Consider the following 19,257-nt stretch of genomic DNA (forward strand, 5'->3'; position numbering starts at 1 on the left):
GTGAGGTAAAATGATTTTGTAAGAGTTATTCATACCTTCAATGTAATGACCCAACACATAGTCAAAGATGATGCCTTGGATACAGGTACAGTGGCAGTCATGATGATCAGTGTCACATGCTGGATGTCACGCTAATTCTGTACATCCAAAAAATGAGTCCTAAAGAATTAGCTAATTTGGAGTCTAATCCAAATTTATTGTAAGCCTTTTGATGAATATCAAGGCTCCTCTGTACATACAGAAGCATTCACAAACTGTTTTTTTCAGATAAAGTATTTCTACTTTTAATGTTTATTTATTAACCTGTTAGCATATCAGAAGATATATCAGATTTCTTCTCTATAAAAATATTCCATTGCTGAAGGGGACTCTGGGTTTCCAGATTATATCATTCTATGAAAAGCATGAAAATTAAAATCTCTGGAATTAAGGGCAAAACTAAAGAGCTAACCATATAACATCATTCATTAGTGACACAAAGTGAAGTTTTACATACCAGAATAACAAGGTCCTCTTGATACCACTGTTATCTCTTTCTGATGCTTGCAAGCAGCTCTCCTGAGGAAGCATTCATTTTGGTAAGTGTCTCCATTTGATCCACAAACAGGAATATAGTTTGTGTGACACTGAAAAAGAAATTATAAAGTAACTCAGTCATACCAAATGATGTGATTAATCTCAACTGCATATTAATATACAGGAAGATAGTTGTATAAATATGAATTACTAGCTGTAACTTATAACCCTGTTCATTAAAGGAAGATTTAAAATATATTAGTTTCTCAATATCACTGTATGTATTCCTTTTGGATCACTGAAATAATAGTCCAACACCGTATGGGCTGAACATAGGAATTCAGCAGGAAAGATTAAAAGAAAAAAATAACTATGGTGGGACTTAGAAATGGCTAGGGGGAATATGACAAGTATCTAGAAGTATTAGAAGGATAAACACTGAGGAAGGAGAAAAATTCTTCAAGATAATACAAGAATGTATGACTCTGCACAGGGGGATGAAACTAAGCAAAGGAAAATTTAAGGTGAACAGTGCTTAAAGGGAGATTTGCTGATCTTCTGGGTCATACGCTGATCTTTCAAGGGACATGGAAAACAGTCACCATCCCCATTAAATTTACGATCACCATGAGTCTGTTTTACTTGGTCAACAACTATAATAATGCTTTTGTATTACTATACTGAAAAATTTTAGCTCAAAGTCCGCAGCATTGGTACATTTAATAAAAAGAAAGGAAGAAAGGAAAATTTATCATTCAGAATGGCTTTGGCAGGAGTAGCCTGTATTTTGCTATTTTCTTACATTCTAAGAAAGATGGATTATATACCCCTTGTACATATAATGTGCATTAAAGTGCTGGGAAACCCCCTGAAACCACCAATCTGCCTATAACACCTGCGAGTGCTGCACTGGTCTCTGCTGAATGGGAGATCCAAACCCCACTTCACTGCGTGGAAAAGGAGATGTTGCCCTGTTTGGGGCTGCAATGGTAACTTTAATTCCAGACACCTTTTGCACCTTCAGAACCCCAAGGCAAAAAACCCAACAAGAAGCAATGAACAAATACACAGACTAGCCACAAATTTCTTGACCATATAAAGTGTATGATTAAACTGGTATAGTTCAACCAGTGAGAGTTCACACAGAAATTGCAACATTAGTTAAGTTAAACTGCTCCAAAAGGACAGGAGTTTCTTCTCCAGATTCCAAATTACAGTCTCTGCCACAAGAGTTTCTTTGTGCTTTGGCATACACAAACCTCAAAATACTCAATCCTTAAAACATAATTTTGAAGGGAATTATCCTCCTTCCTTTGTCATCCTGCCATAGATGACCAACTGAGAATGAACTAAGCACGCACAGACAGAAGTAAATCATGCTGCCAGCTCTGAAAATTATTTCTAACAGTTTTGTAATACTTTCCCATAGTGAGTAGCTCTCAGACATTCAGCCACAGCCATCAGTCCTGTCACATCTCATACTGAACTGTCACTTCTAGGGAATAATTAAACAGGCAACTCTTGAGGGGAACAATACTTTCCAATAGATAATTCTCTATTCAATCTTAAAGTTGCTGTGTGATGTTTTAAAGTTGCAGGTTTCTGTCCAGAAGATAGAAAATGAGAGGCAAAGTGATTCTTTTATTACAGTTTGGTAAGACTTTAAGAATTTCATACAGTACAGCCAAAAGTTCTCATGCAAACATCCTTTAGGATTTTTCTTGTGAGGAAGTCCTCTAACAGCTCAAATGACCAAAAGGGAGAACATCTCTTCACGGATGGGATCTGCTCTGCACAGTGTGCCGTGGGAAAATCCACCCGGGCTCCATCCGATGCTGAATGATTGTGGGGTGCCCAGTATCTGAAGGGATGTAAGGTTTACTCACTATCTATATTCCTTTTCCTATTCTGTCTTATTAAAGCAGCTACCTTACTAAACCATTTCTTGTCAAGCCTTTCTTACTGAGATCGAAAAAGAGCTTCGCACCAGCTCTCTCTCCCCTCCCCTCCCCTAACACTCGCTAGGTGTTAATCAGTTTTTAATTTGGGTTCTGTAAAACACCATCCAAATTACAGCAAAATACCTTTCCAAAATTTTGGTGAACATGTGTTATCCCCCACCTGCATTATAATAAACAGTGAGTTATCCTTTTTTTCCTGGCTAGGCCTGAAGAAAGTCAGGATATCATCAAGGTCACTGCAAGCAGAGCACAACCGAATCCCTCAGTGCCTCTCCTACGGTCTAATTTGTAAATCTGATTCTGGGGAATCAAACTTCGGAATCTCGCTTTATGACTTGGCAAAAGACAGCGAAAGCCTACAAGGTGTTCAGAGAGGTCGTGGCCTGCAGAGCTCTTGCTGCCATGACATTAGAGCTGTGTCAATGACAACACTGAAATTTGGCAGCCAGTCGTCTCCAAAGGGGATCCTAGGAGGAAAAACCTATGACTCATTAATATTTAAAGTTTCAGAAGACCAAACAGTTGAGAAATACTGCCAGGCCAGGAGTGGTGGCAGATAAGGAGGAGGAAGGAGCGATGATGCCTGGGAAGGAACTGCAATCTCTGGGCATATTCCAAAAGCTGCGGGACGGTTTGTGGCAGCCTTGGCCTTAGTTCAGGGGTGGCAGCGAATAGCCGTGCCCCTCTGTTCCCCAAAACACCCCGCTGTCAGGCAGCCAGGGGAGCCGTGGGCTTTAGCCTCACACCCAGGGCCAGTCCCCTTCCAGCAGGAAAATCCTCACCTGACAGCACCTGGACCTGAGACCATTTTAATTAGGCAATTCTCTTGCTAGCCTGCATTTTTCTAAAAAACTGCAGTTTTAAGTGTGGAAGAAATGCCTTGCTGGTTGGGACCAGTGGTGCATTTATGCACGCGCTCTGTTCCAGCTGTGGGGAATAGGAAATGGGAGAACAGGCTGACTTGCCCACCTCTTCCTTCCAGCACGTGTGCAGCTGAGCTGCCGTACACAAATGTGTCTAACTCCTTTTCAAAACCTTGCAATGTCAGAAAAAAAATTAGCTAGCTATCAGATAGTCTTGCATGTAGAAAACCTAACAGTTCGGGCTGGGTGTTTGTTGCCTGGGCTATTTTGGTGCTGCTAGTTGCAGACAAATAATTAAGGGTGAGAGTTACAGGAAGAATTCAACCTGCTATGTCTGAAAAATACAGCATCTTCTCCTCATCCTTAGACTTCTTTCCTTAGAGTATAAGACAAATTTTTCAAGAAGTGCAAGTAAATTTGTAACTAGCTTAAAAATAATACTGGTTTTAAAAATGGGCTCTTCAAGACAAAGTATCAGCTTATCACATGGGCTATTTCCTTTTTTCATCTTCGTGACCTGGATATTAGGAAGTTGTAAAATGTACTACCTACAGAAAATAAATGGGACCTTTGCTTAGCCTAGGGTTGAAATTATTTTCCTTTTTTTTAATCATTACTGGGTTTTTATCTTAGTATTTTTCATAAATAAAAGCTACGGACAGAGTTAGGGCTGATGAATAAACCTCATCTCCTACGAATTTTTTCTCCCTTTAAGAGGCAGTCAGGTCCCATTGTTCTTATGGGACATAAGCTGCAGGATGCCTCCAGCACAGGTACCCACCTGAACGACACCACATCAAAAGCCAGTTCTGAAACACTGGAATCCAAACCCAGTGCAAGATCACATACACGCTTGCTATTCTGGTTCCCCTTGATTTATTATTTATTGGAAACAGAAAACACGATTATTTTTAAAACACTGAAAGATAGCCTACTCCAGGGATGGTTGATAACACTGCGACCTCTTCCAGTTTTACCAGGAGTCTCATAATATTTGATATATTTGTCCTGGTTATAAATTGTAAAACGAAAGAACCTCAGTATTCTCTTTTCTCTAAAAAGTATGGGGTGGGAGGGGAGGAAGGATTGCCATGATAGTTATAAAAACTGTAAACTAAAGGCTCAAAAACCAACAAAGCAAATTGAACCTGCTATTTACTTCTTCTTAAAAGTTCAGAGGATATTTTTAATCAAATTTCCATAGGTTGTTTTTTTCTTGAGTGGGACTAATTCACTGTTTTCACTCATAAACTTCATGATCACTGGTGGTCCTGTTATTATCTGATTTTCAAAATGCCTAAGATCTTCCAGGGTCACATTTGGCCACCAGCAGAGCAGAAGAAACCTCCGAATACTGGGTAGTAAGAGTAAGCAATCCATAATAAGTACTGCATTTAAATTACAAAGCTTCATCTGGTGTGTGTGACAATGCTTGAGCACCCTGCTCTGGGTCACCTCCTCTCCCATCTTGGGTCTTGGGGCAGGATAAGGCAAGGTGGGGAGGCAAAAAGCTGGTGTCACCCAGTGCTCCCCACCTCTGCCCATGCCGGTCACAAGTGGGGTGCCTGGCACACTCAGTGGCCCTCCGTTCTTCCCCACGTTGGTCTGTGCTGCTGGCTGACTTACCAAAACCATGTGGGGAGAGCTAACATGATGCTGAGCTCTCCACTTGCTCCCTGAGCACACCCCAGTGAAGTTCAGTCGCATACCGACCCAATCAGTGCCATTAAAAAAGGAGCTTATGGTTAGACTGTATAAGCCTGTTGATGAGAAAAATTCTTAAAGCGGTGATTCTACAAATACTTCAACACACCTGAAAGATTGGTCAGAAACGGCAAACAAAAAAGGTGAGCAGCCCTTACCTGGAACTGACACGCACATTTCAAGCCGTCGCCCTCTTCCTTACACACTCCTCCGTATTTACATGACGATTCATCACACACTTTTACGTCGGATTCCCTTACATTTAACTCTGAGAAAAAAATAGAAAAAGGAGACAGAAAAGAAATTGTAAGATGAGTAATTTTGGGGACTTCCTTGTCCTTAAACTCACTGAGCCTCCCCCGCTACCTTACCCCCATACAGAAACCAAAGGAAAAAAGCCAGAGCTGTTCCCTGGGTTGCCCCACATCAGCTCCGTCCTGCTCCCCAGGGGCAGCTTTGCCTGGTTGGCACAGTGGCTGTGGCTAAAGGCCACTTCACCAAACAAACAGACACGGAGCAGGCACGTGTTTACAGTGCTCAAACTCCCTTCCATGTCCCCCATGCCGGGGATGTGCCCAGTACAAAACTTTCCTCCACAGAAGTTGCGTCTAGCAGGAGTCAGGACCTTTACATGAGCTATAGCCCATGTTTCTCACCCGCTACCTCTTTTTGCCTTACTTGCCACAAAGGTCCTGAAGAAGAAGAAAAGCTAAACCATCAGAATTTCTCTGCCCAGTTTTCCAGTTTCCAGCTTGCCCACACTCTTATCCTTCAGACTAAAAATAAACCAAAGTGTGTTTAAACTATTATAATTTGCTTGCACTGTAGGAGCTGGAATAATGAACCAAAGCCCTCTGTCTTAGCTGCTGCATAAAAACGTGGAGCACAAATACAGCTCCTGCCTCAATAAGCAAGCCGGCTCGAGGAACACAGGGAAACCAAGGGGCTCTACACATCAACTGCATAGGCACTAGCTCTGCTACAAAGGTTGCTTAAATGACCACAAGCTTTTTTGGGCATCACATCCAAGGGTAGTTTTAAAGGAGAATAAATATATTCTTTTGGAATAAGTATTTGATTGGAACTACATATAGGAGAGAGAGCAAAAGAAGGCACTGGTGGGATAATGGAAGCGGTCAGTGTTAGCCTAAACGTGCCCTTGCCAGGCTGTGTGGGAACGGTGCTGTTACTATCGATTGCAATGAAAAGGTGAAAATAACACCAAGGGCTCTGGAAAAATCCCCTGCCACTTTTTAAGGCTGCACTGATATCAAAGGGTATCATTCGAAGCTGTTTGTGCTTCGGCTTGAGTCAGAAACCTCGGGGACTCTATAGCACTATGACCCACTAAAGAGATTCATTGACAGCGGTGTGATTTAAAATACTGTCTGTGACTTTTAATAAGTAAGCCCTATCCAGATAACTGGCTTAAAGAAAGCACTGAATACCAGCCATTCAGAATCAGGGAAAGGTAGGTCAAAAGCAGAAGAAAATAATGCTCGCTGCCATTTGCAGTCTTAAATAGGCAGTCACCCTCCTGCTCACAGCAGCGTCAACACTTTGGTGTGACAGTGACAGACACACTGGGAAACTGTTCCCAGGGGTTTACATAACATTATACACTCACACACGTAGTTTACGTAAATAAATATATAATTATACAATAATTTGTGTAATAAACTATGCTATGTGTCATATACTTCTATATTTAATATAGCATAATTACGTAGCATAGCACTAAAGTTACAGGATTATAGCTCAACAGAAGGTCCAGTTATAATCCACACATTTTGTCAACTGTGACAAAAAATTGAAAAAATATCGATTTTGGTTTTTTTTCCCCCACATGTCCATCATTCCCGAAGGCATAAATGAGCAGGGCAACTGGGTAGTTAGGTATCCTGGTTGCCATCACAACCCCATGCACATGTTCTCTAATGTTATTCTTAATGTCGCCATTTATCAAGCACGACTGCTGCGTTGTAGGGACGGAGTTAATGTGACAGAACATCGCAGCTTTTCAATTTTTTTGTGTTCATAACTCGCTCCTGAAAGAAATGTGCCTTTCTTTCTCCCCGTGAAGATCTGTTCTGCGAAGATGAACAAACTATCAAGATTAATTAAGGGGAAATGATTGTCATATCTGAAAGAAGGACCCACCGTTAGGTGATACCGCATTTGAGAAAATGCAATTTTTAAAAGGGAGTAACCAGACAGACAAATTACATCGCGAACAGCTTCCGAAAACCTGTTTTCATCAGCTCAGAAAACTAATGAGATGTGGGTCCCCTCTTCTCAACTCTCAGCTGAGCTCGCCGGACTCGGTGCTTTGCAGCATCCTACCCAGTCCCCCCAATCAGCAGAAGAAACCCCTTGGCAGCTGCAACTCATGCTTGAAATCCTGAGGCTCTACATGATGTCCAACTGTTCTAGCAGTGTGGTGGAGACTTTTCCCTGACCTCTGTACCCCCCAGTGTGAAAAAGACACACGACCGCCCAGGAAAGAAGAGCCTCTTTGCCAAGGGGGGGCGGGGGTAAGGGACCTCACTTCTCTGCATAGGAGGGGGGGCTGTTTCAGAAACAGTCCCAGCTAGAAGTTCAGCATCAAGGCTGAACCAGAGATGTACTTGTTCCTAACTTAGCTATTGCTCTGATTGTGAAAGCCAGTGAGAACGGGAAAGTTTTCAGCGCAAAACTGTAACAGGGGAAGTGCAGATGGGGGTGGGGAATCAGCCCTTATGAGCCTCCCTCACCCAAAAAAACCAAGACTTTATTTTTTTTTTTTTTTCAAATCCACAGGAGGAGTTAAGATGACAGAAAGCACACCATTTTAACGGTTACTTCATTTTAGGAGTGGACTCTTTTTCTTTCCACATAAGTGATAAATACTGATTATAAGCTTTTTTGCATGAGATGAACGCTGAGCAGGGAAGGTCATTCAGAGACCGGGAGCCAATGTGATTTTCCAAAGCTGTACAAAAGACAAGATACCCTGGTGACTGGCACTTGAACATGACAGATGAACTTTATTCTATGACAGGATGTCACCTAATCCCTGCTTCCACTCAGTGGCAAATTCCAGCAGCGGCGACATCAAGCCTCCGACACGCACACAATTACACCTGATGGAATCGCAAGTACCCGGGAGTGTGGTGGCCATAATGACTTCTACATCTACGGCATTTGGTTAAAAAATGAATAGATGAGGCTGGATGTTAATAGAGTGATGTGAAGAGGAACCGTAGATGTCTTGCATGTCTGAAATATGCTCTCTCTTCAGTGGATTCCCCATAGAGAGAGAGAATTAAAATGGAGTTTCTGCAATTATTTCCAGAAGAACGGAATCATTATCATCATATGTGAGAACAGACCTATGAAGGGAGTAAGAACATGTAGCAAATGGTTTAGGGTAATTTCTTACATGTTTCTTTAATGCCTATCGCAACTCATTTCCTAGACATTTAACAGGTATAAATAAGAGAAAGCCTCAGTGTGATTCATTATGTACAGCGAGAAGATGGTAAGTAGTAATCCATCAACTCCCAGGAGAAAATATAATTAGCGCAATTAAATCAGGCTTCCAAATTTATGATAAAATTAATCTCCAAAGACCTGAAATGAGGTATTAAAAATGATTTGCTGGTATCTGTTCAGCCAATACGCTTCCTGGTGGTGTGAGGGCTGACCGGCAGAGAGCAGCTTGCAGGAATTTGGCTGCAAAGACCCACATCAAGGTCTTTTGGGTTTTTTTTTCCTCTTTTGAAAAGGTTTCAACTTGCGATAATTTGATATATCACTAAAAATGAGGAAAGCTTTCTCCATTCTGACTCCTTTCAGAGAATTTGAAGTACAGCTCAATACAAATAGCTGGAGATTGGCTTTCTGCCTGTGACCTCAAAATGCATTGCTCTGAGGCATGAACCTCTCATTATAAGCTAAATTACATGTGTCAAAATGCTGAACCTGAAGATGAAATCAAATTTGTAGGTTTAAGTACATCAAACATGTTGCTTCCATCTGGATACCTCAAGAATAAGATAAAATCAAAGATGGGCAAATCTGGTAACTTCGTAAGCAATTTGTTTTTTTCAAAACCTCATGTTTCTCCTGGGGTTGGCAACAGTAAATAGTAACAATGAATGGATATAAGGAACCAAAAAAATACCTTTCCCACGTGAAAATGAGCGGGTGGGTTTAGTAACAGTACTGCCAGCTTTGGCCCTCTTGAATATTTCACCTGTGCCTGGGAATAACCCTCTCTGCCCGTCTGCCTGTTTTCTGTTTCCTATGGGTAAGACCCCAAACAGGGGAGGTCCCGGGACCCCTCACCCCCGTTTGCTCCCGACCTATGGGTTTGGTACAAGACGGGGAGCAAGCTCGCACCAGTCTCACTAGAGGGAAAAGGCAAGGCAGTGCGGGGCACCTCACTGCTGCGAGTTTGTTCTTTGTGAAGCCAAGCTTTAAATTAGGATGTATGGCTTCTCGTGGAGGTCATATACAGACACCCACAGAAAGACACCCACACACCTGGGAAAGTTCATAAAGCACCTGTTACTCTACAGATTAAAAGAAACCCCAAAATTGTAAGAACAGCTGAAGTGGGTCAACACTGATTTGGGAAAGGGCCCAGAGGAGATATCATGTTGTGTGAGGGTATGTTAGAGCCCACAGAGTACACTGGAGATAGTGGCATTCTGACTGGATGAGCTCACAGGACCACAGAAGAGAGTCAAAATCCACTGAGCAGAAAATCTATAACCTACTCGATTTTGGGAGTCAGCCTTATGACTCTGGATTGGCTTTGGCAAATCATGGGCTTTGTTCAGTTTGGGGAAATCATTGTGGTTTTGGCAAATTATTTAGGAATGATTGGAGAACTTCATGGGGGAAAAAACCTTAAAATCTATCCCTTAAGGATTTGTATTGGGTTTGTGTGGCAGGGTTTTGGTAGTGGGGGAGGGGCTGCAGGGCCCGCTCCTGTGAGAAGCTGCTGGAAGCTTCCCGGGCTCCAAGTTGGACCTGCTGCTGGCCAAGGCCAAGCCCATCAGCGATGGCGGTAGCACCTCTGGGAGAACAGATTTAAGAAGGGGAACCTGCAGCGAGTAGGGGGATTGGAACGTGAGAGGAACCCCTCTGCAGATACCGAGGTCAGGGAGGGAGGAGGGGAGGAGGAGGGGGAGGAGGTTGATGCCCCCACAGCCCGTGGTGAGGCAGCAGGCTGTGTGTCCCCTGGGCCCATGGAGGGGAGCGGGGGAGCAGATGCCCACCTGCAGCCTGTGGAGGACCCCGCACTGGAGCAGGGTGATGCCCCCCCAAGATGGCCGCCGCTCCATGGGAAAGCCCACGCTGAGTAGTCCGTGCCTGAAGGACTGCAGCCCGTGGGAAGGACCCACGCTGGAGCAGTTCGTGAAGAACCGTCTCCCATGGAACGGACGCCACAGTGGAGCAGGGTCAAGTGAGGAGTCCTCCTCCCCCTGAGGAGGAAGGAGCAGCAGAGACAATGTGTGAGGAACTGGCCCCAACCCCCATTCCCCGTCCCCCTGCGTCGCTGGGGGGGAGGAGGGAGAGAAAACTGGGAGTGGAGTTGAGCCGGGAAGGAGTGAGGGGTGGGGGGAAGGGGATTCAAGATTTGGTTTTACTTCTCATTGTCCTGTTTTGAATTTATTGGTAACACTTCCCCCCCCCCCCCCCCCCCCCCCCAAGATGAGTCTGGTTTTTGCCTGTGACCCTAATTAGTGAGTGATTCCCTCCCTGTCCTTGTCTCAACCCATGAGCATTTAGTTATATTTTCTCCTCATCATCCTACTGTGGGGGAGGAGTGAGTGAGCAGCCTCGTGGTGCTTTGTTACTGGCTGGGCTTAAACCATGACAGGATTATAAAACTGAGGTGCTCACGTGACAAGTACAGTAATAACCTGTGTCTTAAATCTAACTCGTATAAAACTTCACCTGCCCCAGTTGTTCCCAAGCACAGCTTGCCCACTTGAACCATGAAGGTGAGTTTGAGTGTTTGAGTAGCATCACAGGTAAAGAAAATCACTGCAAAAAGATTCTCCAGGGAATATTTTGGATGCCCCTGGGATACCACTGCTCATCTCCAGCTGCTAGCAAAGAACAAACCAGCACAGCTCTCCTGTTGATCCTACTAGTCTCATGCAGACCTATGAGCATCCCAGCTGGTACTAGCTTAAGTCACTTTAGATTTCCATCACCTACAATGACTATGACATTGGTTCAGACGCTTACTTCACATGTACACATCTATACATAAACATTTACATTTAGGTGTCTTAATCTACAAGCTCGGCCCCATCCCATTGCTCTTTCAAAGTGTACCCAGTACACAGCACTTACTGCCATTCCTGCAGTAAGTCATGCAAATGTTTACAGAGCTGTTACACACAGGCTGTGGACAGGAGGCATAATTTTGGCAGTCCCCGCGTGTGATCTAGTTGTTCTGACACTGGCAATATGTGTTTGAAGTGAGGCAGTGTAAGTTATTCCCCATTTCAGCCACTGGGTACAAATCTCAGATAAATGCAAGTTACAGCCATGTACAACAGAACTTGCTTCCATTTATTTTATTGCAGGTCTTCAACTCCCCACTGGTTCCTACTATACCTGCTACACCAGTTTCCCTCCTTAGCCAATCTTTCTTTACAGCTGATCCACCACCCTTTCTCTGCCCCCTTCAAAACATCAGAGCAACATTCAGGAAACACGCTTCTGAGTTGAAGACTGAATTAAAAGGTGTAAGGGGAAAAAAATCTCTGAAGTGGGTGGGTCCATTTGCAGAGCCACTGAAGAAGCAAGGACCAAGCCCTAGCAGACTCTGAAAAGCAGTGTTCCCCTTACTGGCATTATGCTACCCCAACAGTGAGATTAGCTAAGAATAGCTTTTTTCTGGAGACTTTCTGGCTTCTTTTAAGATAGTTAAACCATATGTTGGAATTCTAGTTTGTACAGTAGAAATGTGAAACAGGGACACAGACTCGGGGACACACATACACACACACGCGTCTCAGTTCTTTGCAGGAGATGGGAAGCAAAGGTTGTTTGTGTGGTGGACACAGAAGGATATTTTTATCTTCTACCAGCTTCAGTGTGCTACATCCATCAGCGCTAACCTGACATCTCTTACCACAACCCTGTGCCCGATTTCTGTAGCAAAAAGCAAAACTACAAGCCAAACTCACCTAATGTGTGTCAAATGCTGAAGGTGAAGTGTTGTTCCACCTGCTTTGTGCCTGTGTGGTGAAGATGGTTTATTTTAAAAGAAGCCGGCATGTACTGCTCGGACGTGTACATGTACACAAACAGTTCTGGGAGAAAGGAAGCCTCCAGGCTTTGCATCAATTTCTTTGACACCTGCCACCAACGCCATTTGAAGAAAACACCTAATATTTACTCCTGCTTTTTCTTCATCTCACATTCATGAAGTGTTTCACTGAAATATAACTCATCCTAGCAGAAAGTGAGTTGAGTGGCCACTGCTACCTGTCCCTCGGTTGAGAAGGATCCCTGGGTTTCACACTGCAACCAAAGGAGCAAGTGTTGTTTCTTGCTTCATCGGTTAGAGCACAAAGTATTACTAAAACATGGTGCCTTCAGAACCACTACCTTCTAAAACAATTATGTCTCATTGACAAAACCTGAAAATACCATTTACTTGGTAATTAATAAAGAATCTCTACATTAGGTTATCCATATAATTTTGCTGTCCCCATCTGTTTCAGCAGTTATGGATTATGAAAATCAAGATAATTTGCATTGTAGAGTTTATGTCTGTTGAATTTCTTCTCAGAAATTGTCTGAGGTTATGGGGGAGGAAAAAGATAGCAGACAAGCCCCTCAGACAAAATCAGTAATTACTTGTCCAAATAAATAATACTTGCTTGTGTCAGAGAAGTCAAAGCAAGACAGAATGGATCGTGCTATCTTGTTTATAGGAAAAAGTATGTTTTTCAGAAAAGAGACAATAAGACAAACTACTGGGAAATGATTCAGGGATAAGGAGGATGCTATTCAGACACTGCACATCCCCTTTGAAGGTGGCTGTTGTCACTGATTTGAGGTAACATTTTAGCAAGAAAAAATTTATGAGAAATTAAGAAGGTGGGGATTGTAGAGAGTAGAATGAGCAGAACGAGGAAAAGAGCTGTTTAAAAAAGCAATCAGAGAAGAAAAAGAGGAAAATGAAAATATGTAACACAGGAAAATCTGAAACAAATACAAGTTTTAAATATGTAAACCACTTAAAACTCATTTAAATGCCTTTTCTGTGATATGGTAACATTTTCTTTCACACTTGCATAAGAAGAAAACAAATCATTGGAACAGCCTAGAGGTTATATGAAAAAAAAAAAAAAAAAAAAAACAAAAGAAACAAAATCGTTAAAATGAATTTACCCCAAAACCCCCTTAGACAACTGTAGTCTAATGGAATTAGGGTACTCCCAGACATTTCTTTTAATTGGTCAATTAATGGATGCCTTGTGTGGCTGGTAGCAAATCTGCTGTTTTCAAAACAATCTTAAGCAGTATTATAGGACTAGTAAAACCGGTTTTGTTGTGTCTTGATGCAATATTTAAGACTCAATTGTGCAGAGAAGAAAAAGCTGTACTTTGGCTCTTGAGAATGCTAGCTGAGTGAATAAAGCTTGAAATATTTCCCTAAAACTACTTTTACAAGACTGCGTTAGCATTTGATTGCTTAAGTGCATCCAATTTACCTAGGATGATTATACTTTTACATTTCTAGGCACCATAGTCTACTTTTAAAACAGTGAAAAACAGAATGCATACGTGCTGCTAAAGTAATTAGTATTCTTGCACACAATAGGAAACCACAGCAAATTTTAACAACTAGCAGTCACACAGCAAGGTAACAAGATTGGCTTTGAACCTGAGAGTCTCCCACACTGCAATTATTCACATTACCAGTGTGCCTCAGACTAACTGTATTCAGTGTGAAAAAAGTAAGGAAAGTGTCATAGTGATGAGTGTTTGGATGACAGTTCTGTCAAAATATTGGATTCAGCCCATGGTGCCTTTCTCTTTCCATCACGAAGAAAAAAAAAAAATATGTATTTGTAGAGAAAGTTGAGGCACTTTTTTGTTACATTAAAAGCTTTGACAATATTTTAGAAATTATGTATAATCTGTAGGTGAATATTTCAGCAAATGGTACAAATCGACTAGCTGTGCAGTTTGCTGGAGACAGGAAAAGATGCAGTGAGAACTTGAAATGATTGTCTCTCCCATAAACACTTTTGTATCAGTGTTACGCGGTACAGCAATCTGGCCATCAGGACGCAGATCTGGTGTGCTTTTCTGCTAGCAGCTATCCAGGACATCGACTTCAAAACTTGCTTACAAAGCAGAATCTCTCCTACTACAAAAAAATTATTGAATGTGATTATGCAAGGCTGTTATAAAGAAGTTAGTATGGCATTGCATATTTTTACATAAAATATTAGAAAAGAAACATACTCATACAGCATCTTTACAGCAAGATTGATTACAACACATATCATCAATCTTTAGTTTCTAAGGAAACCAAGGCTGTGCAAAAGCAGTGACTTTCCAAATGTGTCTCCATTGGTTTCTTCCAATAACTTCTGCACTCCCTGGGCAATTCCAGTCAAATCTGACAGCAGTAGGGCCTGGGACAATGAGCTTCCTACAAGTTCATGAAAAATCAGTGGCTGCTTGGAGAAGAGGGATCCAACCTCACGGAGGGTCATGCTCATTGGAGGAGTTGAGGGAGCGTACATTGGGACAAGGCTCATGTGACAAAACCACAAACACATGCAATGTGTTTCTTTTCACAAACACATGCAAATAAGTGGTCATTGACTGTTTTCCACTCATGGCACTGTTATGGTCCTTGCATATTAAGACTTGTGAATTTAGACTTGGATCATGTAAAGACTTCTAAACACATGAACTTTTTAGGATACTGGAGAACTTGTGGTGCTGAATGCTAATGGCTATACAAATGGCTGATTCTAGTAGCATAACTTTAAGAATAGTGCTCTTACACTTCATCAGCCCTTTTCAACTAGGGGGACTCCTATGAAATTTTTCATTTGCATAAATTATACTGTTAATTCCCGACAGTTGTGCAGCATGTGCAATTACAGTCAATGGGAAGATGTTATTTGTCCTTGTTCCCTTAGTGCCTACTTGCTCTGCCTCTCAGTCTGCAGAGTAGATAGTCAAATATGCAAAACATTTCCAAGTGACTTGCTAAGGGTGTTATATATCGCCTCTCCCCTGGCCCCCAAATCAGGGAGTTTCACTTGCTTTCTAGCATCATTGCCTGTGTAAGAATAAAGCAGGCAAGCATACTGCTCCCATGGAAGCTATAGCTTTGGCTAATGAATCTTTGTCCTGAAGAAATCTTTCTATGCCAATTACAAACCAAGGTGAACTCTTTAGTCCTGTTCATAAAGTAAATCTGGCAGTTATTTCCATAAGCCTGTAGAGGAATGACAAGCTGTTCAAACACTCCGAAACAACAGAGCTCACATTTATACTCCTGAAGAACCTGAAGGCTGAAACAAAGTAAAACGGTGGTAAAAACCAACACTGAAGCAACTAATTAGCTTCCATAAACATTGCAAGGAATTTCTTCTTTGATCTGTAGGTGACACACGTTAACTCAAGTTGATTCTAAATTGCAAAATAATATTGGTCAAATTCTGATCCCATTCCTGGCACAAAACTTGAAGGCATTGCTTTAGTCTAGGGACCAGCTTGCCAGACTAAAAGATGGAATAGAGGCATCATGCGTTGTCAAGCCTCCAGAATTACACAATTTGTTTACTATTTGTGGGGGATGGATGGATGGCTAATGGATCTACTTCGCCACGGTGCTAAAAGCTCAGCTCCTTCTGTTGTCTGCTCTTCACTTCAATTTCTTCTGCAGCAGAAGAGAAATAAGCAGTGGTGTGAACAACTCTGTTGCAAAGAAGGTGTAGCCTTTCTATAACATTTCAGTCATCTCCCCTCCCCGATCGCTGCCTTCACAGCTCTGGGCTGCGGTCAGAAAAAGGAGCCTTCCCTTCTGTGAGCAACAGTAAGGGAAGCAGTAAAAGGGCCTGATCATGAGGGGTTTTGTTGTTTAAACAAGAGCTGAAGTCAGCAGAAGCTTGAGCACATCAGACGTGTGTCCACTTACCACAAAGGCCACACATTTTCTTCACTCTCAAGGTCATGTCAACATATGCTTGACTTCAGCACTCTGGAAGTCCTAACGTGAAGAGAGACCCAGGGTCTCTATGTGGATTTACACTTTCCTCTGAGGAAAGTTATGGAAATTGCTTGGGTTCTTGCTGTTTGTTTTACTTCATTTTAAAGACGTTTTGGTGGACTGGGAAATCAAAGCCAACTATAAATGCTACATTAACTTCACCGCTTCCCCTTTCACTTATTCTTCTTGTAGTTTCAGTGTCAGAGAGATGTTTAAAGAGCAGCTGAGTCTTGACCCTTCAGAGCTCCACAGGCAACCGTGTTCACAGCTGTGGAACAGCCTCCCGGGTTGTCAACTAATACACTTAGGGATGCATTATTCTTCTGGGAGCCATTTTCTTGTGACTTATTTCAAAAACTTTAAAAAAAATTGAAAAGTTACTTTAAAAAAAAAAAAAATAAATAAAAAATCTCCCAAGGAATACACTAGAGGAAACCAATAGGTTTTCATGGACCTTTGGGGATAAACCAACACAGTCCTGACATAGATTATACACCACAACTCTGGTTATTACATGCACTCTGCACATTACACAGATTATAAATGATTGCCAAAAATGGTACGTTTCATGGGGAAAAAATAGAAATATTTTAAAAATGCAAAAAAATATATACAAATTCATTCCAAACACAGTATTTTCAGTAATAATATTTTCAATGTTCAGCATTGGCTCCTATGGTACTCCCCTTCCACTTTTCCATTTATCCCAACATTTTTTTTTTTAGATGTAAAAAAGACAGAAGAAAAAGAAAACTATCTGGAATGCAAAGTCCTTTCATTTCTCAGCTACAAACCCATGAAAAAAAGCTGGCTTTTGGTGAATTTTCTAGACAAATACTATTTTCTACAGAATGTTTTTTGATGAGGAACAACTCTATCTGAAATGGTGTTTGGCCATGTAGCATACATAACCTGAAGCTCCGATCCTATAAATGCCTGGGCAGAGACTTAACCTTGAGCCTCTGTGTGGTCTAAATAAACTAAATGGAACTTATCATGTGTAAGATTAAGAATGCCTTTAAGTGCTTGTAGGATCAAGGACACAAGCAATTTTTTAAGGACCTGATTTTTATGCAAATAATAAGTAAATTGACCAGGTCTTCCATCTGTTGGAGACAAATGTGTAGAATTATAGTGTGGGGAAATGTTTTAAGGGACTGTTTATTCCTCAGATTTGAAACTTGCCCTTAAAAGCAGCAGAAAATATCTGACAAAAAGTTGACAGATAGTATATTAATCTGCTCTTAATTATGCACTCTTTAAGGGAAAAATGCTACTGTATGCAAGATGATTTGATAGCAGAAATCTAAAATGTGGCCTCTAAATTGCTTAAATTTTAAACATCACTCATCACATCCAGTCATTATCATTAACAGCTACGTGAAATATCATAATACCTAAAGGCTGCAGTGATCAGACCCCCCTTCTGAAAGACACAGATGAAAGCCAGTCCATTACTTACATACAGCATCAGCAGAGAAGTCATACAAAATGTGTTAAAAATTAGATATTATCGTGTCCATTTCAGTGCATGAGGAAGAAAAGTATAGAGAGATAAAATGATTTTTCCAGGGCAACAACACAAGGCCAAGGCAGGATGCCGCAACAGACCTTGTCCCTGTCCAATTGTTTTGCTACAAGGTTGTCTTTCCTCACTCTCATCACCTTCCCTTTAATAGAAATATCTTCAATACCATACCTGGAAAATCATTATGATCACCAAAACCAGAGCAGACACAAAAGATATAGGAAATACATGTCAGTCAATTTAAAAATTGAGAGAAAAATGAATACTAACTTGCTAAGGCTACTAATGCTAACTAAAGATTTATGTTGATGTATTAATGCAGCTTGTAGGACTCATTTGCTGTATTCAAATAGCTGATAATCGCTGCTCAGAATTCAAACTGTGCTGCTGTGATAGAGCTTAATGCAGACAGTGCCATACAAACCCAGAAACGTGTCTCATAGCCCTGCTGGGAAAAACTCTTATTTATTCAGAAACACAACGCTCTATGGGGTTGGCTCTTGAGCAGCAACACCGGGAAGATGGGGGAGCCTGAACACATTTTTGGGGTGTGTTCTGCCTTAGGGAGGGTGAGACAGAGGGTCAAAGAAGATAAATAAGAGGATGAGCTGGGCACGAATCAAGCACAGATACCATTTTTCAGAAAGGACGCTGTCTTTGCGAGGGTGTGAGGAAAAGGGTCTCTGCTTTGCAGTTTCTCCCATGTTAAGCAGCTCTTGTCCGTGCAGTTTCCCCTGACAGAGCAGTCATCGTCTCCAATGCACCCAGCACCCATTTTCTAATAGAGACACCTCATCTCCCCCCACTCTCTTTCCAGTCACCTGAGTTTTCCAGGAGCTGATCCATTCCTTCAATAAACTGTAAGAGAAACCACTCCTGCAATCCTCAACTATGAGTGTAGCTCAAGGATGACTGAACATGGGGAGAAACCTGCTGGATCCAGAGTATCCAACTGACATTTTCCAAAAATGCCAGCAAATCACCTGTCATCTGAAGGTGATGAGGGTAACAAGGGTTTTGAAAGCCTTGCAAGATCTGGAAACTGTAAACCTGCCATAAATCTTATTTCTAAGTTTACAAAAGTGGAAGAACCAGCCAAAGTTACGCATGAATTTCTGAAAGAAAGTAAATTTCATGTATGCGTAACCTTGATGCTGTTGCAAACACAGAGACTACAGATCAAACTTGACAATTCAGATTGTGGTCACGGGATAGGAAGATCTTCATCCCAGAACCAAATTTCAAATCTAATTCAAGTTAGTAGTGCCTGATACTTCTATCTGGGTCTGAAGGCAATTCACCAGAGAACATCAGTAAAGCATTTCCCATACCACAAGTACCCATTCAATGCTACTTCTGAAAACTATTTTGGCAGCTCTGCAGAGGTGGGCCACCATCTCCAGTTGAATACCTAAGCAGATAGATGGG

General features: G+C 41.8%; 1 protein-coding gene across 1 annotated transcript in view; it reads right to left on the bottom strand.

Moving 5' to 3' along the window:
* TMEFF1 (transmembrane protein with EGF like and two follistatin like domains 1) overlaps positions 1-19,257 on the bottom strand; it is a 125,431-nt gene that overhangs the window by 49,541 nt on the left and 56,633 nt on the right. Inside the window, exons 2-3 of the mRNA XM_049830115.1 lie at positions 5,203-5,312; positions 497-626 (exon numbers count right to left, since the gene is read on the bottom strand). Coding sequence (XP_049686072.1) covers positions 497-626; positions 5,203-5,312 — 240 coding nt within the window. The remainder of the gene's footprint in view (positions 1-496; positions 627-5,202; positions 5,313-19,257) is intronic.

Source organism: Accipiter gentilis, chromosome 27 (assembly GCF_929443795.1).
Source record: "Accipiter gentilis chromosome 27, bAccGen1.1, whole genome shotgun sequence".
Classification (NCBI taxonomy): domain Eukaryota; kingdom Metazoa; phylum Chordata; class Aves; order Accipitriformes; family Accipitridae; genus Astur; species Astur gentilis.